At 50.5% G+C, this 26,742-nt stretch overlaps 10 protein-coding genes and 2 non-coding genes across 12 annotated transcripts; 4 read left to right on the top strand and 8 right to left on the bottom strand.

Moving 5' to 3' along the window:
• Positions 1 to 68: 68 nt before the first annotated feature.
• Positions 69 to 140, top strand: Aspvir_000131. Its single transcript has one exon. It is a non-coding gene; the product is annotated as a tRNA-Thr (tRNA).
• A 261-nt stretch (positions 141 to 401) lies between these two features.
• Aspvir_r0001 lies at positions 402 to 521 on the top strand. The gene has a single exon (XR_006253192.1). It is a non-coding gene; the product is annotated as a 5S ribosomal RNA (ribosomal RNA).
• Positions 522 to 996: 475 nt separating this feature from the next.
• Positions 997 to 2,461, top strand: Aspvir_000130 (uncharacterized protein; the record flags this gene model as incomplete). Its single annotated transcript, XM_043265274.1, has 2 exons — positions 997 to 1,404; positions 1,475 to 2,461. 2 exons carry the CDS (start codon positions 997 to 999, stop codon positions 2,459 to 2,461), a joined length of 1,395 nt encoding a protein of 464 aa, XP_043121209.1.
• A 259-nt stretch (positions 2,462 to 2,720) lies between these two features.
• Positions 2,721 to 3,074, bottom strand: Aspvir_000129 (uncharacterized protein; the record flags this gene model as incomplete). The annotated part of the gene is made up of 1 exon (XM_043265273.1): positions 2,721 to 3,074. The coding sequence occupies one exon, from the start codon at positions 3,072 to 3,074 to the stop codon at positions 2,721 to 2,723; it is 354 nt and encodes a 117-aa protein (XP_043121208.1).
• Positions 3,075 to 4,290: 1,216 nt separating this feature from the next.
• Positions 4,291 to 8,926, bottom strand: Aspvir_000128 (sister chromatid cohesion factor PDS5; the record flags this gene model as incomplete). Its single annotated transcript, XM_043265272.1, has 3 exons — positions 4,291 to 6,741; positions 6,795 to 8,468; positions 8,573 to 8,926. The coding sequence occupies 3 exons, from the start codon at positions 8,924 to 8,926 to the stop codon at positions 4,291 to 4,293; spliced, it is 4,479 nt and encodes a 1,492-aa protein (XP_043121207.1).
• A 768-nt stretch (positions 8,927 to 9,694) lies between these two features.
• On the bottom strand, positions 9,695 to 11,335 carry Aspvir_000127 (MFS transporter; the record flags this gene model as incomplete). The annotated part of the gene is made up of 1 exon (XM_043265271.1): positions 9,695 to 11,335. One exon carries the CDS (start codon positions 11,333 to 11,335, stop codon positions 9,695 to 9,697), a length of 1,641 nt encoding a protein of 546 aa, XP_043121206.1.
• A 1,806-nt stretch (positions 11,336 to 13,141) lies between these two features.
• Aspvir_000126 (putative PHD and RING finger domain protein) lies at positions 13,142 to 15,104 on the bottom strand (the record flags this gene model as incomplete). The annotated part of the gene is made up of 2 exons (XM_043265270.1): positions 13,142 to 14,709; positions 14,807 to 15,104. The coding sequence occupies 2 exons, from the start codon at positions 15,102 to 15,104 to the stop codon at positions 13,142 to 13,144; spliced, it is 1,866 nt and encodes a 621-aa protein (XP_043121205.1).
• Positions 15,105 to 16,168: 1,064 nt separating this feature from the next.
• Positions 16,169 to 16,801, bottom strand: Aspvir_000125 (60S ribosomal protein eL43; the record flags this gene model as incomplete). Its single annotated transcript, XM_043265269.1, has 4 exons — positions 16,169 to 16,232; positions 16,369 to 16,533; positions 16,676 to 16,706; positions 16,783 to 16,801. The coding sequence occupies 4 exons, from the start codon at positions 16,799 to 16,801 to the stop codon at positions 16,169 to 16,171; spliced, it is 279 nt and encodes a 92-aa protein (XP_043121204.1).
• A 773-nt stretch (positions 16,802 to 17,574) lies between these two features.
• Positions 17,575 to 19,042, top strand: Aspvir_000124 (uncharacterized protein; the record flags this gene model as incomplete). Its single annotated transcript, XM_043265268.1, has 5 exons — positions 17,575 to 17,764; positions 17,814 to 17,961; positions 18,027 to 18,099; positions 18,153 to 18,277; positions 18,334 to 19,042. 5 exons carry the CDS (start codon positions 17,575 to 17,577, stop codon positions 19,040 to 19,042), a joined length of 1,245 nt encoding a protein of 414 aa, XP_043121203.1.
• A 305-nt stretch (positions 19,043 to 19,347) lies between these two features.
• Aspvir_000123 (alpha/beta fold hydrolase) lies at positions 19,348 to 20,814 on the bottom strand (the record flags this gene model as incomplete). The annotated part of the gene is made up of 7 exons (XM_043265267.1): positions 19,348 to 19,625; positions 19,698 to 19,773; positions 19,822 to 20,152; positions 20,217 to 20,326; positions 20,392 to 20,499; positions 20,557 to 20,609; positions 20,736 to 20,814. The coding sequence occupies 7 exons, from the start codon at positions 20,812 to 20,814 to the stop codon at positions 19,348 to 19,350; spliced, it is 1,035 nt and encodes a 344-aa protein (XP_043121202.1).
• Positions 20,815 to 21,321: 507 nt separating this feature from the next.
• Positions 21,322 to 24,813, bottom strand: Aspvir_000122 (twinfilin-1; the record flags this gene model as incomplete). Its single annotated transcript, XM_043265266.1, has 7 exons — positions 21,322 to 21,723; positions 21,793 to 21,861; positions 21,921 to 22,374; positions 23,516 to 23,628; positions 23,689 to 23,940; positions 24,030 to 24,679; positions 24,795 to 24,813. 7 exons carry the CDS (start codon positions 24,811 to 24,813, stop codon positions 21,322 to 21,324), a joined length of 1,959 nt encoding a protein of 652 aa, XP_043121201.1.
• A 578-nt stretch (positions 24,814 to 25,391) lies between these two features.
• On the bottom strand, positions 25,392 to 26,616 carry Aspvir_000121 (putative succinate:fumarate antiporter (Acr1); the record flags this gene model as incomplete). Its single annotated transcript, XM_043265265.1, has 5 exons — positions 25,392 to 26,005; positions 26,073 to 26,271; positions 26,333 to 26,382; positions 26,439 to 26,486; positions 26,550 to 26,616. The coding sequence occupies 5 exons, from the start codon at positions 26,614 to 26,616 to the stop codon at positions 25,392 to 25,394; spliced, it is 978 nt and encodes a 325-aa protein (XP_043121200.1).
• Positions 26,617 to 26,742: the final 126 nt, after the last annotated feature.

The raw sequence follows: 26,742 nt of genomic DNA, 5'->3' as shown, positions 1-26,742 counted from the left end.
TTACAGATGATAGGAAGAGGAATGGTCCTGTGTATAAACCATTTAGGCGAAACCTTATTCCCGTCCTCGCATCTATGGCTCAGTGGTAGAGCGTTCCACTCGTAATGGAAAGGTCCATGGTTCAATCCCGTGTAGATGCAGTGATTGATTTTTTCCCCTGGCCCATCCCAAGTATTCTCTTTCGCATGGAGATGTTCCAGGTTCTCCTTTTTACCTACCAAATAGGACATAAATATTATATAGCCAGCCATACCTAGCAAATGGAGATGGAAAGACTTTGCCACAGGTGAGATTCTCTTTCAATTCCCTCGAAGGCCAAACATTATTCGTCCACGACATCTTGATCGGCGGTCTTTTTCTTGATTACCCTCGATATAAACCAGTCATAACTTACCTCTAGCACATACGACCATAGGGTGTGGAAAACAGGGCTTCCCGTCCGCTCAGCCGTACTTAAGCCACACGCCGGCCGGTTAGTAGTTGGGTGGGTGACCACCAGCGAATCCCGGCTGTTGTATGTTTTTGCTTTCTCATCTTTTTGATTTGTTCAGTTTAGCACCCTCGCTGCCCTATTCACCCCACCCTTCACCACATACTGCAGCCTCGCGCCCTCGCCCACTAAATAACTGCTTTCTTTCATTTTGATCACCGTTGATAAGATAAAGATGATGAGACTATCGCGAGGGCGCTTTATACAAGGCTGTTATAAGAATGACAATCTAATCTCCACCTGAGAGAAATATCCACGTCTACCCAAAACAAGAGAGAATATACTCCGTACGGCAGGTTGAAAAGCAGGTGTCAGGTGATCTGGGGCCACTACCTATAAAACACCCTAGAATCACTGGGCATCTTCTCCAGTATCGCCTCATTTCTCGACAAAAGTAAATCTGGCAATACACTGACAATAAGACTAATGGCTCTGAGTTTGGACAATTTGAGGCAGACGGCAATGGACGATGAGCTCCAATTTCACGACGAATCCACCGGAAAGTGATGTCCTTTCATACGATAGAGCAGCTTGTTGACTGTCGTTGCGCGGTAACTGGTACCAAAGACGCTGAAACAATAGCGGACGTCATTGCCGATCCTGATCCCGAGAAATTACAGTCCTTTCTGAACCAGGGATGGCATCACTTTGTTCAGAAGCAGCGGGATCGTAAGCTGCGTCTTCCTCTGTTGACCCCTGAATTGGCAGATGCAGACGCCTCGGCTTACTGGGCCTCAATTAAGCGCAAATTCTGCGCGCAGAAGCGGTGTCGGTTCAGCCCGAACTACAGATTTGGCTGGTTTGTGGAAAATCAGTGTCACTCAGCTTTGACGGCAGCGATCCGGAGACAGTCTGAACACCACGTTACTCTTCTCTTGAAGCTGGCTGCCAACCCGGACGGCTTTGAGCTGAGTGTATACGAAAGTTTCCAAGCACTATTTCTACGATTTCGCCCTCCAGTCGATCTGAATATGGGCTATGAAGGGGACATCGGCTCCCCAGACAGTCCACATCACTAAGGAGGAGGTCGAGGAGCGCACAGTGGCCGAGTTTTGGACCAGTTCTGACCGCGGTTCCGTGATATGGCGCAGTCGGTATGAGAAACCAGCTCCACCCCTGGTCATTGCTGCGGGCCTTGATTCAACCGTTATTGTGGACCAGCTCATATTGCACGGTGCGGACCATTCATTTTGGACGGCAAACCCGTCCCTGGCAGCTATCCCCGAGCCGCCGACACCGTCAGCTCTGGCGCTTTCGTCACCAATTCACGAGGCTATTGCAAGCGGTAACACGGACATGCTGCATCATCTTCTGGCCAAGGGGTTCAATCCGAACGTGCTTCCTCTCGCCTACGTGCAAGCCAGCATCACACCCCTGATGGCCACTCTGCTGGATAGCGAGCCGTGGAATGAGGCCGCGTACAACGTGCTCGCCGAAGACCCGCGATTGGATTTCGACTTCCGGACGCCGTACATGTGCGTTCACGTGCTGCATGTAGCTGCCGCGCACTCTCTGCAGGCGCTTCAGCGCGTTGAACGGGACGTTCCTTTGGATAGCGCAGGCCGTACAGCTTACGGGCATAGTTTGCTACACATTGCTTGTTTGCCCTCGGCAATCCAACGTTACGCGTCCAAGGCCCGGGAATCAATCAAGAATCTGGGGTTCCGTCGGCCGCGGGTGCGGGCCGCAACAGGTTTCTGGGCTTCTCAAGGGGAGGAGGAATTATCTGTTTCTACATGCGAGGCGGAGTTTCCGGCGCAATTGGAGCTGCTGCGTTACCTTCTCGCATCAGGAACACAGCAGGTTATAGCGTACGATTCGGATCTCAATACCCCTCTGCATTACTTGGCGGGCGCCCGAGTAATCAACGAAGAAGCAATCCGGCTCCTACGTACACAGCCTGAGGGCGAAGTGGCATGGAGGGAGATACATAATTGGTATGGATACACTGCAGAGGAGATCTGGGAGTAAGCCCACCGGACACGGGTGCGCAAGGATCCCTGGTACGGGGGAACGACCCGAAAGGTTGCCACACTCCCAAAGATTCACTTGAGATAGCATTGTTGCTACTACTTATCGACACAGAAAAAACATGAAAATACCTAGCCCATACCTTCGTATGTCACCAAGGCAAGGCCATGATTACATCCCAATCCACGAGACCGCACGAAATATTCAATATCTTAACGGAAAGAAAACACAGAGACGCTCCGTTGCTGGGAGCATTCCGCTAGACCTGTTTCCCAAATGGCCGGTCTTGCATTCCCCCGGTTGTATGAGTCGGAAGCTTGGAACACCACATAAATTCCTGCTGTCTAACGTATCGCTGGTTGTAACGCTCATAGGTCCGGCCTTGCCCGTTTCGATCTGCATCACCGTAGAAATTCTTTTCAATATCAGCCTTCACAGCGGGCATGGCCGTGTTATTGTACCAAGTGGTTTGCGCTGTGTGGTCTTGCTTCCGCGCCGGAGTGTAAACAGCAGAGTGGTATGTGTTATCTGTACCGCTTTGTCCGGCCGTGTCTGTCCAAGGGCACATGTAGCTGTATCGATAGTAGAAGTAGCCACCAGTTTTGTGAGACATGTTGGCGTTGATTGTATGATGGGAAGGTTATATGAGAGGTGATGGTTTTCTGGCGTTGAGTTCGAAATAAAAGGTAGGACTGACAGGAGAGTGATTTTCATAAGACATGGTAGCAAGGACAAGCGAGCTGGGGGATTCTGTTAAGATATAGAGGCTTAGCTGCCAAAGATCTCTCATATACACAACTAGCCAGGTGTCATGTCATGCGCTGCGGCATCGATCAGCTGTTTAATGTCCAACACGCTAGATAGGTTGTGATAGGGCTGTGCTTTAGTCCGCGTTCAAAGTAGCCTATTCAAGCAGCGAACATCAAGCCAGCTCAGTGTCCACCACTGGCACTACACCCACAGAGAATGCCTCCTTGCTAGGCGCGGCTGCGTTCCGACCCTTAATTCTGGTCATAGACCTGTTTCTCCTTGGCTGTGCAAGGCTAGCCAGTTGATATGGTTCATTTGACTAGGGTGCCTTGCAAATACGGAATGAGGGACATGAAGGCTGGGCTATGTACTGGAACCACGTCTATCAATTAGCAAGGATGATAAGTCACAAGAGGAGGATAATGCTACTCAGCCTCAAAAGCTATCGCAGTTGTAGGCTCACAGTCCTAACATCCACTCCACGTCTAGTCCCACAGAGTCAGTAAATTAAGGGATCCAATGAAGCTGAAGAGATATCTGATCATCGGCGTCTCTGCGTCGCTGTCTCAAACTCAGCAATCCATATTCGTCACTTGGAGGTTCTCCTGGGGAAATTTCGTTCCATAGAAACTCAGCGTTCCATGGAAGCCTTTGTCCATCTCGAGGGTGGGAGACTCCAGGCCGGAAGTGCCCTGAAGGAAGACTAAATAAACCGTAAGAACGGTGACTGTATCATCAATGAATGAATAATCACATCTTATATTCCGCCTCAAATACATCACATCAATATTTTAGCAACTGCATCAGATAAAAGGCAGATAAATTGGCAATGAAAATGGGTATACACATTTCGATGCAACTCCAGTGTGAAAGGAAATGAAACAAAGAAAGGTAATAGGACGGCTCATTCTTAGTCAAGCATCAAGAACACTGGCCACAGTCATTCCATCAAGGAACGATGAGAAAAGAAAAAAGACAACTCGCAATCACGGGAGTCATATACATCTCGACGCGAAGAAGGGGATATCGAATCCATCCACTCCGATATTTCCACTCATACGTTGACTGTCGAACAATTTTTAGCCCCTTCGAGAGGATCTTCTTGTCGGCAAAGTAGCTGTCTTATCACTGCGTTTGTTCTTCGTCTCGGGCTTTTCTTCTTCTGTCTTTGCGACGGCTGTCTCTGAGGGCTCCTCTGGATCCTCTAGTTCTTCGGCTTCACTCAACTGCTCTTCGTTATCTGATTCATCGTCGACTTCCCCTTCGGCGGCGTCGCTGGCATCCTCACTTTCTGCCTCATCTTCGTTATCCTCTTGCTCATTGTCCTCTTGTCCCCATTCATCCACTTCCATGTCGTCCTCATCGCTGTCCTTGTCCACATAACTGACCCTCTTCGATGTTCCGCGGCCGCTGCGTCTCCGAGCAGATGCTGTCACTTCTGCAGGGGCATCCCCCTCATCAGAGGACCACCCGTCCTCACCCTTCTTCTTTTTCTTGGGTGTTTTCGAGGCTGTACCAGCAGAGGATCTGCGGGGTCGTGATGTCTTCACTTTCTCCTTTCTTGCTTTCTTGGCAGAGCCATTGTTACCGTTCGTATCGGCCGCCTCTGGTTTTCTCTTCTTGACTTGCGCGTTACTCGACGATCCATTCTTTGCTTTCATGACAGACCGAACAAGACGATCGAGAAGCTCTTCAGCATCTTCAGGAAGGAAGTTCTTTTCAGCAACCTCCTGGGCTTCGTCGTGGCTGTTCATCCGAGCAAAGATCGAGCTTGGCACTCCGACCTTGCCAGGATAAGTCTGGAGGATGCTAGCAGCGCCAGCGCCTCCGCCAAATCTGCGCTGCTGGGAGTAGATGTCTGCAAAGCGACGAATCGTTGCTTGTGCCAAGTCCGAAAGCGTGTGAAGACGGGTGCTGATTTCGTCTGATTTGGTGATGCCATCCCGCGCCTGCTTCACCCGCTGCGCGACATGGAATATCAGCGACAAGTTGTGCTCATTCGCAACGGCCGTGAGATAGAAGAGGATATAGCGTGCAAAATCAGTTAGGTCGCGGACCTGTGTCGCTTCATCCAGGTCGGCAGACGGGTAATCGGGGTGGTATGCGAGGAGAGAGAGAAGACGAGAAAAGATCGACTCCATGACAGTCTCCTTCTGGCCACTGCTCTGAACCTGCTGTGAGAAGAATGCAGCACGAGACCGTAGCCAGGTAAGGGTACTGTCCTTCAAGCTCGCATTCGGCTCAAATGCAAGGAGGCAGGGAACGATGTACCAGCGGTAGCTCAGATGTGACCTTTGCACGAGTCGCTTCTTGAGCTGGGAAATGAAGCCGCTTCTCACGGCTACGATGGGGTCCTGAGCCACTAGGGCAATCGAATTGAAGTCCAGCGGTGTAAGCAGTTGGTCGCATAGACTGATTGTTGCGCACAGCTTGACAAGTGATTTGGCGGCCAGGAGGCGAAGGCGTGATTTCTGTGTCGCTGGTGTGTCCTTCTTCTTTGACAACTCGCCCTCATTCGCCACGAGCTTATTCAATGTCTCGAATACAGGTACGGCATGGGCACGGAAATCGTCATCGCCGTCCGAACCTTTCTTGGCTCGAAGCCGATTGACAATGATTTTGAGAGCCCACTCTTTAGCAGCCGTCTCATCGTCCACGGTATCTGACCAGGAGTACCCGGCATCTGGCTGAGGGGAACGATTTGTCAAAAGAATCTGGTTGACAGCGATCGAGATGATGGCGTCACTTTCTTCATCCGCTTCCGACGGAGCCAAGAGATTCAGCTGCGACAATGTTGCCAATTTAGTCAGGAAACGATCGGATCCGTATTTCCACTTCGAAACACATGCTTGGACCAAATCCTTCGCGTACATTTCTCTTTTATCAGCGACTGCCATGAGGATTGAGACGGCATGTTTGGCGGCTCGAGGGGATGGGCTATGAAGAGCGTAGCTTCTAAGAGCCTGTAGGAACTTGCGATCTTTGGGGAGTTTATCGGCAAGTTTTCGTGCGAACCCGGAGCAGGCCTTGAGAATCTCTTCGGTCCCGCCGGCAGTGGCAGTTGTGGCCTTTGGAGCTTGCGACTCCAGGTCTTTGCACATTTCTTGAACTTGAGCTTCCAGCACTTCTGGGTTCTTAGACGAAATCTCCCGTAGAATCTCGTGTGCCGGGTTGGCGAGACCATGCTCGTCCGTCCGAGAGAGTTCCATAATCGCCGGCGTATGACTTCGGTTAAAGATCAGGGAACTGCTGCGGTACAGCAATGGAGTGAACGTCTCGAGCAGTGACGAATTGTTGGCACTCTGAATGCGTCTCGCCAGCTCTCTGATGGCCTTGACGACAGTGCGATAGTCACTGGTAACATTCATCGCGAAGCGAATAAGCTGGTAGTTACGACGGTCGTGAAGCTTGACGAACTTCCACAGATCCGCAGATGCTCGCGACGAGTCTGGGAAGGTTTTGGAGAGCGAATCGATAACTCGAGATACTTTAGTCTTGATTTGATCCTCATTCTTCTCCACTACTCCTCCCTACATTCGCCATTAGTGTCTCAATCAACTCTGAGCATTCTTTCAACACTTACATTGTACTCCTCGCACGCTTTTAGGTAGAAGTCCACAAAGTTTCTGACAGAGATTTGCCGACCCTGCATTGCGTAGAGAACCTTTTTGGCCTTGTCGTCTAGCCCTGCGAGAAGAGTGAGAATGCGACGAACACGTATCTTGTCGATGTCGGCATCGCTATCGGCCTCAGCACTTTGTGATTCTTTCTGGTTCTGAGATTGACTGGAACCGCTCCGTGATAGTTTGGGCTTGATCGGAGGATAATTGAGGGGAAGGAGAATCTCGAAGAGCACACGATCAATTAAGATATGGATCTCCGGGTCATTTGTATAGTAAGCATCGAAGATCTTTGACGGCCCGTCCTTGAGTAGAGAGACCACCTGTTCGTTCCCTTGCTCGATGTCGCCCGCTGCAACGGCCCAGATCCGCGCCAACGTCCTCGTCGCATGCTCTCGAACCTGAGACTTCCGATCTTTGACTCGTTCTGCAAGGACGGCAAGCAACGAATCTGGAGTTGAGAAGCCGCCACCCAATCCGAGTTTGTTCACAACATCTGATAGACCGAACGTTCCGATCGCATCAACTGCCGCCAGCCTGACTTTCTCATCTGCGTCCCGAAGCATTGATGACAGATTCTCGATGAGAGTCTGCTGCTCGTTCTCACTGAGACCAGAGCCACCTGCAGATGTCAGTAGAATGCGGCCTATGACAGTGACCCAGGCAGCTCTAACGGAAGCGGATTTGTCAAAGCGCCGGCTCAGAAAGCTTTCATATGTGGAGCTATGTGCCTGGGAGAACGGCTTCGGGGACAAAGGCTTGACGAGCACGTTGGGCTGAGGGATCATCTGCGCATAGTCTGCCAAAGTTACCGGTGGGTAACCTGCAGGATCCATTGGCGGAGGTGGAGGTGGACCGGCGACTCCAATACCAGCAGTGAGATCACCTATCGTCTGTGTAGCCAGCAAGCGTAATGATACTGATTCAGCGGACAATTCGGCCTCTAGTTGGGGAACCACATTCTGCAGCACATCGGGACAGGCCCTCCAGAGCTCCCGGATAAGACGGTGAGCCTTACTCAACTCCTTGACATCCTCAGCCTCCTCGTCGGAATCGTCTAGGTTCGGTTTGCGATGATGTTTCGAGGACCCGTTTGTGCCCCCGGAGCCAGAAGCGTCAATAATTACATTGTTAAAATATTGACTGATATGACTCGTCATCCTCTCTGGACACGCTTGACATATGGCCTTGGCCATGTTATATGCTGGCGGATAGTCCTTGAGCAGGAGTGTGCCCTGTTTTGAGTCCACCGGCGTATCTGCCTTCTTGCCTCTCTTGTTCAGGGGTTCTAGCACGCGGGGGTCAACACGCAGAAATTGTGCCACGATGATATCTACCACGTCGGGCGCGAGAATTGGCGACTCATCGATCACAGTCACCAAGAGGCGGGTCATGTCGAACTCCACGTTCTTGGCGATTTCCTCCCCCGTTGAGGCCTTGGAGGAACCGGAGACGATGTCGAAACATGTGGTGAAGAGCGGAATAATCAAGGAGTCCGGCTGATCCAAATCGGTCATGAGCACGATACTCTTCACTTCCGCCAGGGAGTTGAGCACGTAGATGTGTTGAGCATTATAGGTATTGGATGGATCCCCAAGAGCGGGGATGATGGAGGTCACGAAGCAAGTGAAAATGTCCTAATGATCACAATGGTTAGATCAAAGCCCAGAACATCTGGAGAACATCTCCATGGAGCCCTGCAAGGCAGAAACAGCAATACAGAACCCGATTCAAAACGAACCTTGAGCTGATTCCCCGTAAACGGCGCGTCAGGCGCGCAGAGACGCAAGACATCAACAATGCAGCAAGCCGTCCAAGCTCGAACTCCTTTATCCTTATGAGCCAGCAGATTCGCCGTCGCCAGCTCCTGCGAGACCTTTCGCAGGGATTCCTTATCAATCTCCTCCTGTTCGAGTTTGCGAAGCTCCTGCGCGAGCGTCTGTAGACGTTGAAGCAAATCGGCAATGGGGATGGCCCTCCCCACGCGCCAGGAAAGCGGCTGATTGAACTTGAGACTGCGAAGGCCTCCGGACGTCTCTTCGGGCTCCACGACCTCCGTGACGGTGGAGGGACCTTGACGAGTGCGCGCAGGCATCGTGGACGAAGCGCGGGGAAGCCGGGGAGGGTTTCAGGGCGTAAGCTTCAGCACACCATGCGCTGGAACGGAAGAGACGAAGGTTGAAAAATAGATGCAATGAAGAAGAATCCGATCTCCAAGCAAGTAAAATAAGCGACGGAGATGGATAGCAAAAGTGATGGTTGGCGACAGGCTTGGACGGGGGACAAGCAGTCGAATCTCGAGGCCCGTCTGTCCGTTTCGAAAGATCGCCGGCGGTTTCGACTGTCACCGCCCTGAAGACACCGCGGGACGCGTCGCTCAATAATAATAGCGTGTTTTTGCTTTGCCTTTTCTCTTTTGTGTGGAGCTTTCTCGAATTTGGCGAAGTCACAGTAGTATGTCGGTATCAAAATCAGGCATGTTGATGTCTCAATATTGATGCCTCTAATTTTTGGTTCGCTTACAACCTATAGTTTGATCCTGATGGAAGTCTCACTGTCGCCTGTTTTAGCTGCTTCGGCTATCCACTTTTGTACATGAGATGTCTATCAACTCCTTGACATGGACTACACCTTTTTAACAATGTGTGCATGGTCAATATTAATTATATAACTTGGATCGCTGTCTATCTGAGTGCTTGTGATCGCTAAAATGTATCATGCATAATCGCCATAACCGTCCATCCAACCAAATGCAAATGCAAGTGCCCATAAACAACGCCTAGCCGATGACAGGAGACAACCACATCTATTTTTGGACATGAAATAGCAAACAGGGGTATATAAAGAAAGAGACAGATGAGCATCAGAGCTTGGGAGAGTATTTGCTCATAGCTCGGATCTTCTTGCCATAGATATAGAAGACAATGGGAATCGGGATCATCGCAACCGTGATGAAACCAAGCAGACTGGAGGCCCAAGCTACGCCGAGCTTATTGTACATCTGCACGGCAAAGAGCGGGAAGGCACCACCGAGACTGCTTCGAATCAGCGTATTGGCAGCGATGGCCGAGTTGGCGAACATCATGTACACATCGATGATGTAGTTGAGACCTTGCATGAAGATGACCAAGATGCCCATGCCGATGGGGATCCCTGCAAGGACCTGAGGCACCCACGAGATATGAGGGCTCGAGGTCCAGCCGAACCAGAAGAGACCGGCCGGCAGAAGAACGGATGCGACCATCATTGGAACTAGACGCTCCTCAGGGACAACGCGGCCGTGCTTCGCCAACTTGCGTGCAAACCGAGTCTTGGTCTGCCAGACGATCAATGCCACGCCACAGACTACTCCGACCAGGATTCCGATAAAGGGAAGGCCAGCAATGCCTCCGTTGGTCCAGCCGCGAACCTCTTGGAACGATATAGGGTACGCTTCGAAGAAAAGGTACAGAATTCCATACACCAGTGCCAGGTAGATCGTGATGAGCAACAGGATTGGCTCGAGGAAAAGCATTTGAATAGGGCGCAGCAGATATTTGTTGACGATTTCGGAAGCGGTAGGGCGACTTTCGTCGAGGAGGCTGTGCAGTGCCCAGTTGCCCGTCTCGCGGCGAAGGCGAGCCGCGCGTCTCTGAAGGATGACAGGACCGTAGGTCTCAGGAACAATGAAGAAGGCCAGAGTGCCGAAGGCCGCAGACGGAATCAACGTGATCCATGCAGTCCAGCGCCAGCCGAGATACGACTCCGTGATGAATCCACCGATGATAGGGCCAAGTGTAGGACCAACGAAGGTGGCAGCCGAGAACAAGGCAATAGCCACAGCGCGGTCGACGGGATCCCAGAAGTCGGCCATTGCGCCGCCAACAACCGCTAGAGGCGAGCAACCAAAAACACCGATGAGGAAGCGGCAGACCATGATGGTCTGGACATTTTGTGCCACTGCTACGGGAATCTGGAAGATTGCGAAGATGGCGTAGCCCAAGAACAGCGGCAGCCTGCGTCCATAGAGCTCAGACATGGGAGCCCACACGATGGGACCAAGAGCGAATCCGAACACGACCAGACTGGTAGCCAAAGTCATGACTTCAGTTGATACGTGGTACTCCTTAGCCGTCACCACCGTTGCAGTTGAGAAGACGCTGCTAGCGAAGGTGATCCACATGGTCATCGAGGATAAAGTCATCGTCAAGACCCATTTTTTCCAGTGTGGCATGTTTTGCGGGTGCTCGGGGTCGTCTGGGCCATCCCATTCTACCAAATTGGAATCTGCTGCGGGTGTCTTCTCGGACGGTTGACCGTCTGCGCGTTCGATATCTGTGCTCTCTGTCTCCAGGTCTCTTGCATCAGGGCTCTCGGGCCCCGGCGCTTGGTCCTCCATATCGAAACTATCTTTGGATTTCGTATTCAGATCTGATGTAGGGGGCTCTGATAGGGTCTCCTGCGTGATGCGAGGAGTTGTCTCGTTGGAGTTGTATACTCGGTCGTTCTGATTTTCAGAGGCCATCACTGAATTTTGCCGAATTCAGTATTCCTGGCTCTATCCCTCACCCCTGAAGGAAAGCTTTTGATAACAGATGACAGGCTGAAAGCACCAATGATAAGGGAAAGATCAAACAAGATCTAGTAGAGCAGTCTAATCAGTGGACTATAGACTCTTAGGGGATAGAGCACGCTGCATCTGATATCTACGGTCCCTGAATTCCACACGGAGGGTGTGTCCAGAGCTTTAAGGGAACCATCTTGTTCCCAAAGTGGGCCTTCAGGGAAAAGCTGATAAAGCAACCGGCTTCTGGAGATATCATGGAAACCCGACAGAAGAGAGCCATGGCCACTAAGCAAACTAGTATGTAAGAGATGGAAGAGTTCCCCACCACCTTTCGCACTGGGTCCCTACGGAGTAGTCCTGTGGTTATGTCCGATGCCGATATCCCGAAGAGACTCCGGTGGTCAAGCCTGAAGGAGATGTTAAATCGATACCTACTGGACAGGCCCGTGGGGCCCTGTGACCCTGTTGCCACTAACTGGTTTGAAGGTAAAAAGATAAAAGGTACCATTTTCGCCCATTATTGGTTGGTGTTTACATCCCGAGCACCTCTGTATTGTGGATTGACAATCACATAAAATGAGGTCATCGCAAGGTGGGAAAAACGCGAGCCCTTAACGCCGACTCCGTCCATGTGTCAGTGTGAAAGGAAAGATTTTGTTGGCTTGGAAATCTTCAAATCGTCAATATGAATCAGTCTTCCATGGAGCAAAGCTTAGCGTCGCGATGATCCGCTCTTCGCTCTTCGGCGCCACCGAACAACCGAACGACCGACCGAGATACGTTTGGTGCAATAGGAGCTGCTGATTGGACAACTACGTCAGAAATTTTCCACTTGTCTCGGCCTTTGTCAGCCGCTTGATCTGCCATGGACTTAAGTACGGCCGCCGACGACTGTCTCGGTAGATGTTGATGCTTGTGCTTCCGATCGATAGAAGGATAAGATCACGCCATAGAAATTCGACCGCCAGGTAGGCAGCTAAATTGTCCATTCTCCCCACAGACTTAGTCCATCACTAAAGCCTCACGTCAGTGTGTATATATTCTTGTTTGACTAATGGTTTGTTAGTCCCATACGTAACTAGAGCTGTGGTCAGTGTCTTTCTTTGATAGCAGGTTGAGGAGTAAGGCTTTCATTTCCTCCAACTCAATCACAGGGCACGGCTTTGTCTATGAGACTCATACTTGCATAACATGGAGTGTTGAGGCTTTTTTTATTTTTTTTTTATTTTTTATTTTTTTGAGGCCTAGATCTTCTGTATGAGCCATTATGCGCATATACCCAATATTCTTAGCGGGAAGAGAAGACAAACAGTACTACCTATGATGAATCTGACTGGAACTCACCATATCAACCTTCTCCTTCCACCTGGCAGACGATCTACCTAGTTAATACTCTATGCTTCCAAATAACAGAAAACAACCACACAATGAGTCGAGCGTCTTTTACCCTCTTTTCACTGGAATAATACACTTCTTAATATGTCATGAATTCTGTTCAGTCATATATGTACCAGCTATCGGATGAGCCAGCAATTAGGACATAAAATGCTCTATGCTGTCGCTGAAGATACATTGAAAAGATATTGTGAGAGATCCTGCCCCTCAATGTAGAACCATCAACATGTCCCATATTCCTAAGCGGGTATCCAAAGACGCTGCGCCGAGTCCGATTGTGAAGATGAACGCCTCGCTGTATGCTTTTAACTCGCAGAACAAATAAATCGCTGCATAAACGCCGGTAGTTGCAAAGAATCTTCTGTGTCCTCAAGAGCTACTATCCGCAAGGGAGTCTTCATCCTTTGCTCGGAGACCATCGATTGCTTTGTTAACCTCCTCGGCGGCGAGTTTTCCAAAGCTATTCTTGGTCTCGGTGTCTAGGGATTGCGCATTTCCCACTCGCTCGTATAGCATTCGCGAAATAGTACGGTTGATATCCGTGTACTGGTCCTTCGAGACCACCTTTGAACGATAATACGGTTTGAGTGCACCTCCAACCAGCTTTTGAATGTCGGATTTGACCGCTAGAGATAGGCCAGGGCGAGTGGGCGAGCTCTCAGTTGACCGTGCTGTCAATCGCAGTGCTGCCCTAGGAATTCGAGAACGTGGGCGGCTTGACCCAACGTGCGATGGTGTTGTTTCCCGGACATCGTTATTGGAATCTGATGGTGACACAATCGGCGAGAAGGGAGGAGACGAATGTTCTGCGGGCGACGCAAGTTGTATGGGGGAGATGGGCCTGCTGCGAGGATAGGGGGGAGGCGTCGCAGATGACAGTCGAGGGGAAGACTGATTGGAAGGAGCAGGCGAAATGGAGGGAGAGGATGGACCGATACTGCTGTGGTCCGTGGCAGCGACCGAGACAGGTGCAGATGGGTTATGCGAATTGCTACCGCTAGGATTCGATGCCTCTTCTACTTCTTTCAGGAGAGACTGAAGGAAGCTGGGCTCGCTGGAACCTTCAGCATTGATTCGAGCAGAAGCGTGAGCAGCTGCTCTCGAGGATTCGCCGTTTTGGAGGGCTAGAGCCGCTAGCTCTTGCGGCCTTCGAGTCCGAGGACGTTTGAGCTTCCGCTCCGGCTCTGTAGGCTCTGGCGAAGGGGATAGTGTGGGTTCCTTGCGCTTTCTCGCTGCACTCGGGTTGTTTTCTATCTCGCGAGCTCGTTCAAAGGCATTCCAAGCCCTCATCTCTTCAAGAGATTCCGGTTCAGGTGTCGGTTCTCTTGGGACGCGAGGTCGTGATGGCCGTGGCGCCTCGATATCAAGAAGGGCAGCAGTATCCCGAAACCGGTTGCTGCCGCCTTGCCGCTCAGCAACCTCGAACCGGCGCTGCCAGGCTCGAAACTCTCGTTGATTGGCTTCTTCTCGGCGTTGTTGTTGGATAGCACGCGCAGTAGCCCCGTCATCGTCGAATGGAAAGTCCAGGTCCAGGTTCAAATGGTCCCAGACTGATTGCCACACGCGCGCCCAGTGGAGAGAGTTCATCTGATTCCTGCTTTGAAGTCTACGCTGCTGTGCTCTCGTGCGACGAGTTCGCCTTTCATGCGTCCTGGCAGATCTAGCGGTATCTGGCGACAATGCTCGGGCACGTTGGGTTTGGCACCGCGAACAGTACCAGGGTCCAGATGGCACCTCGTCGAGCCCCAAGCAGTAGGTATGCGACGGAGCATCGCAGCCATCGCAAAGGAGGAGCAGCTCTTCGTTGTCCGCATCCCCACAAATAAGACAAGGTTGAAAGTCGGCCAAATCATCGTCTACGTAATCGATGACCATTGAGGGATCGACATCGGCCACTTGAACTCGGTCCTCTACCGCATATGATGAGATGACAGGACCTACAAAAAGACCATAAAGGCCCCGAAGATTAGCACGAATCTCCAAGAATCAAGAAACAGCCTCAGGTCGAGGTGAGGTGGAAGTGGAAGGACATACCTCCGAGACGATCACTCAGCTCCACTAGGTTGAAGCTGCGACGACATATGGGACAGCTGTTGGCTCTTTCGACCCATGGTTTTAGGCAATTATTGTGTAGAGTATGACCGCAAGGAAGTAGCTGGGCGATTTGACCTGCGTCCTCATTGTCATCCACGCCGCCTGTTTTGGTAGAAGCGTCACTTGACTTGCCTTCTACTTGAAGGTCAGGTCTTGGCACGGCCTCGGCGGCGATGGCAAGAGAATCGCTGGCGCTTTCGCCAAGGTCTCCTAAGCACACAATACAAGTGTCGGCCATGAACAGAGGAATAAGTGCCAGAATTGTCTGCAGGAAAGCTGTGAGAAGGCATGAAGAGCAACCAGCAGGAAAGATCAAAGGGCAGAGGCGTAGAAGGAGAAGGGGAGAGAGAGCAGGTCGAGTGATGTGGGGAGAAAGCAGGCGGCCTTTTGAAGGTGGACCTAAAATCCGATCTAACGCAAAACAGCCTGGACAGGAACGTGACCGGCTACGCACCAGGCGAATCAGCAGACAGGATAACTGCTGAGAGCTAAGCAAAACCTCCTCATCATTGTCATGCCGGCGATTAATGGTGCTTGGAGGACGCTCTGCCCTTGCAGCTCAGCAGAATGCGAGGAGCCCCTCTTTGCGGTGTTAGTCTAGTTGTGCACCTGTTTCCCTTCTCGAGAATTGTTAGAGCTATAAAGTAAAGCTAACGAAGTAATATCTAGCCTTTAATTCATCAGTCATTGTAGTTTCAAGTTGATTTCATTTAGCTATGTAATGAATGCCTACCTGATACTTATTCAACAGAAATTGGCCTCAAACATAATTAACTTTTTAAGCCAGATCATCGCTAATCCGGTCATCTCTGCTAGGATTTTGCGCCAGCCAAGCCAGAGGAAAAACTCAAATTGGTTTGGCGGTCAATCGGTTTGGTTCTCATAATTAACCAGAGAGAAAAGAGGGAATTCATCTACGAAGTACTCTGGAATGATTTTGGGGAAACACAGGCTGGACATCCGCTCGCACCTACTTCATGGACAATGCTTGAGCAGTCAGGAGACTCATCAATCACTCCCATTCAAGTGAGCTCCTGAATCACCATGGGATCTGATCTAGCGTTCTGCATGTAGGACGTGACATGATGAAAAAGGATTTCACGTGGTGCACAAGTTGAGCGGACCCAGATCGTCCAGGTGGAAAACGTTTTATTGAAAAGTCTGATTCGACGAGGCAAGTATGCTATCGACATCGACAAGTGGTATCCGTTACGAGAATGTGTTCTTGCTGATTCTCCAGGTTTTGAATTTATTTTGATTTTAATTCAGACGTTAAACAGAAAGAGAATCCCATCATCACATTTAAACCTCCGCGATTTCTCTGAGACGACGGATGGTCGAGCGGGTGGCAGCGGCGGCGGGTGTCCTGTAGTACAGTCACATCGGTCAGTATCCGTGTCACCGTGAAGACTCCAGGCTTTTCTTTCACCAGTCTGGCCTGTTCCAAGGCGTGGCGATCGAGACGGCTGGGAACAAGGGAGAAAAACGTGTGGTCGACTTACGAGACGGTGTAGGCACCACCGGCAACGGTCTTCTTGCAGCCCTTGCACTCCCAGATACCAACAGCCTGGCGCTTGACGGTGTTCTTTCCGCAGAAGGTGCAGACGTAGCGGGCGTGCTGGGTAATTTCCATCTTCTTCACCTGCTTACGCAGGGAGGCACCGTATCTGTAATGAACAAGCCATGTCAACCAACCATTCTAGCTCTCCTGAATCCGATATTCCACGCTTTCGATTCCGGTTTCGATTGAGCAGAGCGGAACGCAGACGACTTCAGATCGATTTCGAGGTGCGAGAGCGAAAAGCATACCTGGTACCATATTTACCCGTGATACCGACCTCTAAAAGTATGCAGTCAGTATTTCTATCCTTTTTTCCATCCTGTGCCTGTGGTTTATCTCGATCAAAATCACTCACTCTTAGTGCGCTTCGTCATCTTGTCTCGTGTGCGGCTGTTGAGGTCAAAGATGGATACAGTGCGGTAAGACGAAATCGAGGCTTGCAGCTTTCTTGAGAGACTGGTTGTGGGTGGGCTCGCTTAGGGTTCGGACTCTTGGCGAAGTCGGATCACGTGATGTACTTTGCTTTCTGAAGTATGAATCCTAAGCGCATTAAGGAAACAAAAGAGATCGATAAATGATAAGAACTAAATGGATTTCTCTATACAATATGTCGATTTGATCCTCTCAATTCCTGCAGCTTGCATCCTATACTCATTTGAGAAAGCTAGCGCGCAAGCATTTCTACTACTCAAGGTCTGCGGAGTAGTGTAACCCAAGAAGAACCAGCTTCTTACACGGTCGCCGTGACTAACGAAGGAGTCATGGTCTCGGGGCTAATTGCATAAGAATCATCTGGCTAGAGTCTGTCCTGTTGTCAGTCAAATTGACCACAATTATTTACTGGTACTGTCGCTCTACATCTGGTCCCCACAAGGAGTTCACGAATCTTATCGTCACATGACATTCGATAAGTCCTTTCTACTTGCGGTTAGCCCGTAGGACCGAGGTATGACGATAACAAATGGGTATGCGCGGCTGTCCCATGTGTTGATCATTTAAGACTTCTTCAAGGTCCGTGCCTGGGAATTGTCATTTATATCCCTTGGACGTCTTTATAGTTGTATCTATTTGATGTCACATAGTCAAGCTTCTTGAGTTTTCAGTCCATCGTACATTATCGTCGAGGTCCGACCGCTTTCATATAAACATGGAATCCGACAAGGAGTTCGACTTGGTCCTTGTTGGTCCTACGGGTTACACTGGGAGACTTTGCGCAGAGCATATTTCCAAGAACTTGCCGACGAACCTGAAATGGGCTCTAGCAGGTCGCTCTGTGCAGAAGATTGAGGACATCTTAAAGGAGCTCAAGACTCTCAATCCTGACCGCACCGCGCCAGGTAACTGAAGACGAGAGCATTGAACGAACTCATTGCTGATGCACTACAGAGATTCTGGCTGTGCAGCTAAATCGGCAAGAACTCGACCCTCTTGTCCAGAGGACCAAAGTAATAATCAATTGCGTTGGCCCATACCACCTGTACAGCACTCCTGTTGTCGAAGCGTGCGCTAATCATGGAACTCATTATGTGGACGCGTGAGTGTTATTGCAATGTTATTTGAGAGAGCACTGGGACGAGAACTAAGATACCCATTGCGCAGCACTGGAGAAACACCCTGGGTTAGGCAAATAATCCAGAAGTATCACGAAGTTGCGAAGTCTAACGGAGCTATCGTCAGTAACACCTTACTTGCGAAGCACTGCGCCTTGCTCTGACTTCATTCTAGATTATCCCATCTGTCGGTGTTGAAAGCGCCCCAGCAGATATCTTAGCCTGGTCTCTTGTTAAACGAGTTCGGGAGGATCTGTCCTGTGATACAAAAGAGGTAACTAGTGCAATTGAGGAGATGAAGTATGCGCACCCTCACCTGCATGCAATTAGACTGATCCCCTAACGATCCTATGTAGGAGCTCCGGACCAAGCGGTGGCACCCTGAATACGATCCTCACAATCTTCGACTCCCTTTCCTTCTCCGACATCCTTAAATCCACCGACCCCTTCGCTTTGGCCGCCTCCGCGCCCCCCAAGAATGTCCCCAGCGAGCCACTCGTAGACAAGATCCTAGGAGTTAGGTCCGTTCGGGACTTGGGTACTCTCACCACATCGCCATCAGCTATAGCAGACATCACCATCGTGCACCGCAGCAGTACCCTGATGCCGAAATTCTACGGGCCACGCTTCTATTTCCGGCAATTCATCCGAGTTAGAAATGCGCTTGTCGGCGTGCTCTTTCATTTTGCCTTCATCGTCGGCTTGGGTCTTCTGATACTCCCTCCCGTTCGCTCGCTGGTGCGGAAGGTCGTCTACGCCGCAGGTCAGGGGCCACGCAAGGAAGATTCAGTCAATGACCGCGTCGAGTACCGTGCAGTAGCGACGGCTGATCAAAAGACCGCTGCACCGCAGCGTGTCTTCGGCAAATTCAAGTATGAAGGGTCGATGTATGCACTGACTGGTTTGCTGCTTGCCGAGGCAGCAATGGTCATCTTGGAGGAGACGGAGCGAGTGAAGAAGGTGTCCCGGTGCGGCATAGTAACGCCAGCAACATTAGGACAACCGTTTGTTGACCGATTAGAGAAGGTTGGATGCCATGTCGAGACTCAGGTCTTTGACTACTGACGCAGCCACCGTTTTTGATGCCCTGCTTGCCTGCTGCCCCTAATGAAGGTTGTTTTGTCTATTGACGTTATGCCCATCATGTTAATGAAACGCCAGAGTTTATGTAAACTAATTACGCCCAGTTTTCCATAATGAATTGAGATCCAAGTTTGGCCACAATACTCATTCCAACAAGCTAATGACCTTGGCTGTGTAAACACGGCAATCCAAAAAAGTAAACCACAAACGCCTCTCATGTTATGATCGAAGTATCACACATATATACTATCGTATACAATCTGTACATAGCAAATTTTTATGCGACTTCACAACTTGAACAAACGAGGATCGGTGAATACCACTTCCTCCAGCCACCAAGCGATCATCTCATTCACCTCCTTGGGCTTCTCCCACAGAGCCCAGTGAGATGTATTGACCTGTTTGTAGGTCAAATGAGGGATGGTCTTTGTCATACCCTTGCCCAGATGTGCCGGAAGGGCGGCATCTTTGAGAGCTTGAATAAAGAGGACTGGGGCCGTGATGCGCCGGTCAAGGATGGCTAGTTCTTCTTTGTGGTTCACTTCTCTCGTCCGGTACCAGTTCACTGTAGTCTCATTAGCGATCCATTCCATTATTGCACAAGATTACCGGGGCAGGGAAATATGTGGTGTCTTACGTGGACCCCGAACGCCAGTTCTCGAGAACTCTTTGGCATAATAGTTAAGTTCCTGAGGTTCCCAGCTATCAGTACCCTGAAAACCAAACATAGAGAGCGATCACAAAAGAGAAGGAAAACTGACCTCTTCACTGAGCAGCTTCGATGGTTTCACCTCAAACATTTTGTCCAGGAGTAAGCCCAAGCCGGCGTCAAAGGCTACTTCCCCCTTTGCAGTACGACCGCCGTACATCGCGCTGAGGAATTTCTTGATATCATCTTCTGTGCGAATGACTGGTTCCAAGTCCCCGCTTTTCAGCTGCAACTGATAGGCAAAATGCGGCGCAACCGTTGCTACGAATTCCTCCAAAGGATAGTACTTCTTAGTCGGGGGACTATACGGTACGCAGACCGTGAACAAATGAGTAACGAGGTCTGGATACCAGAGAGCAAGTCGGTACGCAAATGCAGCGCCCCTGTGAGATATGGTCAGTCATAAGCGCCGTCAGAATGTAAAGCTGGAAGTCAGGAGGAACGTACCAGTCATGTCCTCCTACGATGATCTTGTCGGCGCCAAGTTGTGATCCTAGCTCCTTGATGTCATCGGCGCACTGCTTGTGAGAGTATAGCGAAATATCCTCTGGAGCATCCTAGATCACGTAGTCAGCGCATATGAATATTGAAACGAGAGAGATAGTTGCATCCAAGTGCATACTGTTCGTCCATATCCCAAACAATCAGGAGCAATAACCCGCAATCCCATATCGATCAGCATGGGGATTTGATACCGCCATCCCATCGATAGGTCTGGGAAGCCATGGAGCTAAGAAAGAGTTAGTTACTCGCTCAAGCATTTATAGGTGAGCAAGAGCTGACTAACAAGGAAGATGGTAGCTCTGTATGTGCCTGTTTTTGGCTCGCTATAAAGGTAGCCTAAAGATATAGAGTTAGTGAACGGTCAAGCTATGATTTGCGATGACGCTTCCAGCATAATCAGTCCGTCACCTTAGGAGTTCTGCCAGAAAAAGTGCACACGTGCTGAAGTGACAAGATGCATACCGTATTGCTTGCCATTGACCCTTGCTTGACGGAATTGGACCCGAGGGTCGCCGGTGACGTTAATCTTATCAACAATCATGATTGCAACGCCGACCAGACAATTTTAGATATCTGAATTTTGGTTTATGCCAACGGGCAATTGCAGGAGGATAGAGAACCACCTGGAGACGAGGTTCTACCGACTTTTGCTCTTATTTATGTACAACGAAGCTATGGATCCCCCCGCCAGTTGTCTCGTCACGTGCGTTTCGAAGCTGACGAAATGTATTGGACAACCTGGACAGAGATGACAAGGCTCAAATAAGAATGGGGAAAGTGCCTGAATTACGGAGTACAAAACCCCAATGGGACGAAGGGATTTCCGATATCATTTCTGTCGTGTCGAGGAGGAGAGTCGGTTGTGCCATGAATGGTCTGTTGCCAAGTCCAGCTCTTGCCGCCGAACTGCCTCGGCTGGAGTTACTGCTGCTTTTCCCCACAAATGCTTGCGGGAGGTTATGATCAATAACCAGGAGAAGTTATTAGGAAGAGTAGGGTAAAAGGCAGAGCCTAGATATTCAAGAAGATAAAAAGGCCCAATATGACATTAATAGATCACCGTATCCTCGTTGTCCTCGACCACCTCTCCCCCATCGTCATCAGCTGCCCGATGGTCATCTGAATCGGTGTGATCGACTGATACCGGGACGTCGTTTACAGTTTCGGGTAGAGCAGCTTCAATATTCTGGTCTTGATTCTGCTCAGCGTTCCCCTTGTCTGAACTTTCCTCGGTCGTATCTTTGGGCTCTTGGACACCCACGTCGGGCTGTGGAGCTTCCTTTTGATTACCAGTTTGGGTCTCTTTTTCCTTCTTTGACTCTCTTCCCTCCTGAGGAGGATGACGTGCTTCGAATTCAGCGCGCTCTCGGGAGATGATAGCTTCTGCTTCCTCAACCTGGCGGCGTATCAAGTCCTCATCCTCGGGCCGCAATTGCCATGGCCTGTAGTACTGCAATGAAAAGAAAGGTTAGGTCAATCACAATACCGAAACCGAGACATTTGGAAACCTATAACTTACCAGCACTGGCTCTGATTTTGTCTTCAAAAAATGTGCCATTGCCAACAAATTCGAGTGCCGGGTTCGCATCTATGAATATCAGTCATAAGCTCGCAAGCTCGTAAACTGAGAGGCAAGCGGGCACTCACCGATTCCTCTTCGTAGTATCTCTGTTCCTTCTTGCGAAGTGCGGCTCGCTCCTCCCTCTTCTTCTTTTTCAACCCATCGTACTCTTCGTCTTGAAGTTTCAATTTATCTTGTTGCTTCCGTTCAATGTCTGCTCGACGCTTCTCAGCTGCTGTATTGGACCGCTGCGAAAGCGTCCCGAGTAGTGCTCCGAATAGTCGTTGTCCGCGCTTGCGCTCCTCATCGCGACCATTTGCTTGCCGACTGGCCCTTCGGTCTAGCCTCTGCTCTGCTGTGTCTGAAAACGAGGGCTTGCGATTCGATGCTGGATGATCCTTCTCCTCTTGGGTACTTAGTCGGCGACGCTTGCTATCTGGATCCTGGTCTGTAGTGGATGAATTTCTTCGCTTGAGGGTGGCATCTGGAGATGGAGCCAGGATGTCCTGCTCAGGCACTGCAACTGCGGAAGCAAGTGTCCTAAGCAATCATCAATCTCGAGTTAGCCACATAAACGTGCACAAAAGTAAGAGCGTAGAAGATATCGTACCCTTCTGCCATATCTGGGGCTGCGAACTCTGACACGATCTCTGGACAGTCGCGGAAAATGCCAGGAAACAGCTTCAAAAGGTCTCGTAATGAAAGGATCAAAAGAATTAACAAGCGACTGTGCTTTGATCATCCACTGTCTCGTCGAAAACCACCCAAAACGAGAACGACCGGTATCGTAAGTCCAGTTCGCGATATCAATGGCGGGACTCCAACTTCCCGTGCACGGACCATTTGCTCGATCTGCTGAACCAAAAGGCGTTCCGTGGAATCTTCTTTCTTCTCCTTCCAACGCCTTCTATCAATTCTCTCTTGATTGATAAACTGCCAGTTCCCTCCTGGCCACCTTAAATTTGCGCCCAGAACCCGAAACTCAGAAGTCCTACCGATACTATCTTTATCGCTTGGATTAGTGGCGATATTCAGCAATTCTGCAGCTCTAAGCCTTACTTTTACATACCTCCCTTGTTCAATACAGCGCCGACGTCGCAAATTCAGCAGCCATGTCTCGCCATCACCCAGATCTCGTTATGTGCCGCAAGCAGCCTGGTATTTCCATCGGCCGACTCTGTGACAAGTGCGACGGCAAGTGCCCCGTGTGCGATTCCTACGTGCGACCTACGACTCTTGTCCGGATCTGTGATGAATGCTCCTTCGGCAATTACCAGAACAAGTGTGTTGTCTGCGGTGGTGAAGGTATCAGTGATGCCTTCTATTGTTTCGAGTGTACGAGATTAGAGAAGGATCGAGATGGGTGCCCCAAGATTATCAACCTGGGAAGTTCGAGGACAGATCTATTCTACCAAAAGAAAAGTTTTCGAAATCATTGATATTGCGGCATACCTTTTGTCGTTCGCCCCGCGCCTTAACCGATCGCGGTGCATTACTCGGTGTCTGGCAAGGCATCTTGTGCCCTACGATTATATTTCTCGCACCTTCCGCAAAATATGTCGGCTTCCGGGCGATTTTCATACTTGAGAGCTTAGAAATGGTGGACATATTTGACAAGTGACAGGGGGGCTATCTAAATACTCTAAGAAGGTGCCCGGAAGAGCCCTACAGCGAATTCTACCTTCCAGGCCGCTTTGGTCTGGCGAATCCTCGTCTCAGTCCATCATTCTGTTGGGGCTGGACCTCCTCCTGCAATCTGTCTCCTGAGATCTCGTCAGGAGAAGATGCCTCAATCTGCATGTCGCCTCGTTAGATGGTAAAGAATCAGTCATGTGATTGTCACGCAAAGCATACCTTCTTGGAAATCTTCAGTCCCTGTTCATCAGCTACACGAAGGGCATACATCCGAGAGCTTGCGTAAAGCATGCGCTCCTTGATCGACGAGCCCGACGGGCAGGTATAAATGAAGAAAACGGTATCGGTTTCAGGATAGCGGTAAAAAGTGTACCGAGGCGAGGATGACGAGATGTGCGTCTGGACTGAGTTCGCGTCAATACCAGACTCCGCAGCAGCGAGCTTGAACGTTTCCGACGGAATGTCAATGGCCTGTAATTAGAAAGCTCGTAGTTAGCAATCAATGACAGATTACAAGATCTTAAGCTTCTGATATAAACTTTAAACTTCGGAGAACGTACCAGTTGCACCAGCCCACCATCCTGTAGTCCTTCAAGAGCAGTCTTCACATCATCGTCCACAGTCATCCGCATCCCAGACTGCACACCAGACCCAAATCCACCTCTCGCGAACGATCCACCAATGCCGATATCCCTACCAGGAGTACCGCTTCTAGCCTCCTCCTCTGCCCTCCGAACAGCCTCTAGCTCACGCTCCTTGTCCCCCATCAAATCCTCCCGTCTGAAGTCTCCCTTGGCACCAGACCCCTTCTTCTCCGCTTCCCTCTCGCGCCACGCATCCTCGCTGGTGACTTCTTCCTCCTCTGTTGCAAAGATGGTAGTCGCAAACTTCTCGCTGCCTAGTTCTCGCACCAGCGTGGCACGGGTCGAGGCGAAGAGCGTCTTGGCGCGCACGGGGGCATTCGAGGGAATGTATGTCAACGCGCAGAGGGACGAGGAGCCCGTCTCGGGGCGACGGAAGAGCAGATAGAGGGGAGTTTTCGGCTGCAGCACAGATGAGAGTTGTGAGAGGGAGGGGTAGAATGCGCCGGGGGAGGAGAAGCGGATAGGGGAGAGGGGGGTCAGGCTCTCTGCTGTGATGGTTACAGGGAGACAGAAGATGGAGGAGTCCGAGGCGAAGTCGTTGAATGCATTATGCAGCTCGGAGGAGACTGGGACGCAAGTCAGCGTTTCTATATTCTGCAGTCGGGATTGGGAATGCAGTGTGCAGTATGCAGTGCAGAGCAGCGGACCGAGGGGTTCGGCCTCTGGATGAAGTGTGCTTACCTGCAATTCCTGACTGCATCTTGAGTAGGTGCAGTTGCGGTCTGGTATCCCAAGAATATATGACCTATCAACTGCTTTTGTGTGATGTCCTCAATGTTTAGGAAGTGTTTACACCTGGCAGAAGCGGTGTAGTAGGAGGAGGTATTTAGCGGGGTAATCCCGATTGCCAAAAGTGGCTAGAGTGAGGGAGTTGCAAGTGGTCAGTTCTCCAAGGCATTTTGAACAAGTTGTAGATACGTCTCTAGTTGCTTATCCATTGGCATCTGGCCATCTGCGCGACAGACATCATTTGTTATCTTTCAGATTTTGATTCTATTCAAGATGTCAAAGAAATTGGTATACTAACAGATGGCAAGGCCAAAGACAAAGAAAAGAAAAGTTATATACAAGTCAACTGTGCTGTTTTCAAATCGACAGGCCTCACCCATAACCAAAGCCCAGATGCGAGTGCCATCACCAATCCGAAGCTAATAACCCAGAAAAATAATGCAGTGAGATCGCAATGCAATCGAAAACGCCACGATGCTCATGGTATCAAATGCTTTCGAAAACACGCAGCGGCCGTTCTCCCTCAACCTCGATCGAAGACAGCCGTACTTATTCCTCATATTTGCCACCCACGAAGGCCCAGTTTGACTCTTCGAGTTTGCCCTTGAGGTACTCGTATACTGTGAAAGTGACAGCCTGACCAGGAGCAACTCTCATCACACGAGGAGTGATACCCTTGTAGAAAGCACGCGCACCCTCCTGCTTGAACATGTCCTTGGCAATGACCATGATTCGGCTGACGGCGGACTGGCCAGGTTCAGCGCGGGTCTTCTGGAGTCTGGTCTTGATGGTGTCAATGGGGGCGTTCGAGAAGGGACCGACGGCACCGGAGATCAATCCGATGACCGTTGTCTGATATGAGGGAAGCTGCGAGTTGCTGTACTCTGGCTGGACTCTTTGAAGGAAGGCCTTCAGCTCGGTGTATGCGGTGAAGTTGGCAGCTTGGTTAGTACCCTGGCGAAGAGCTGTCAGGGAGACACCGCGGTATAAAGTGCTAAATCCTTCTTCCCGGATCACGGTGAATAGTGCGTGGGGTGCGCTGCGGTACCTGGGGGTATCCAGAGGGTCCGCCAGACTGTGATGCTGCGCTTGCAAACGAATCTTAACGACTTCCATTGGGTTTACCACTGCGACGGCTTCGGTCACACCAGCAGCAAGACCGGCTGGTTCGATATGTCAGTTCATATTCAGCTAAAGACGCACTGACCGAGGAAGGGATTGATCACGTACAGAGGAAGGTCGCCTTGCTGGTAACTGCACCAGTCTCCTTATCCGCGAGCATCTGCTTGTACCACTCATAGGAGGTGAAACGAATAGCCATCTTCGGGATGATACCGCCCAGAACAGCTCCCAGACCCTTGTACAATCCCAGAGCCGTCTCCTTCTTCACGATCTCGACACCGGTGGTGATAAATCCACGAGGTTTTGCCTGTCGAAGCAATGAATTATCAGTGGCCGCACAATTGAGCAAGGCTTGCGGCTTAACTTACTCCGGGGGCTCTAGCCCGTCGCGAGAGCTGCATTCTGACTTTGATGGTATCTGGGAGATTGTTAGCCTGGTTTCCAGAACTCGATACCATTGAATTATAGCCATACCAAGAGGATGACAGACGAGTGCCTCCATCATACCGGCACCACCACCAGCTGTGTCGCATATTAGCATCACCGCCAACGAAATGTCCCCGCACCACAAAAGCGTCATCTTACCGATCAAGTTCACGGCTGCGGAAGGGGGCTTTTTGCCCTTGTTTCCCTCCACAGATTTGGCGGCCATGGCGAATGACTAGGTTTGTGCAACGCGATTATGCGGTTCTCTCTTTCTTTTCTGTCAATTGAGGTTCTAGCTTCCTTCGATGACGATGGCTGGCAGCGGCGATTGTCCTCCGTGACTCAACGGGAA

Source organism: Aspergillus viridinutans (assembly GCF_018404265.1).
Source record: "Aspergillus viridinutans IFM 47045 DNA, scaffold_1, whole genome shotgun sequence".
In the NCBI taxonomy this organism is placed as follows: domain Eukaryota; kingdom Fungi; phylum Ascomycota; class Eurotiomycetes; order Eurotiales; family Aspergillaceae; genus Aspergillus; species Aspergillus viridinutans.
Note: the sequence above shows the minus strand (reverse complement) of the source record. Positions and strands in the feature narration are given on the sequence as shown.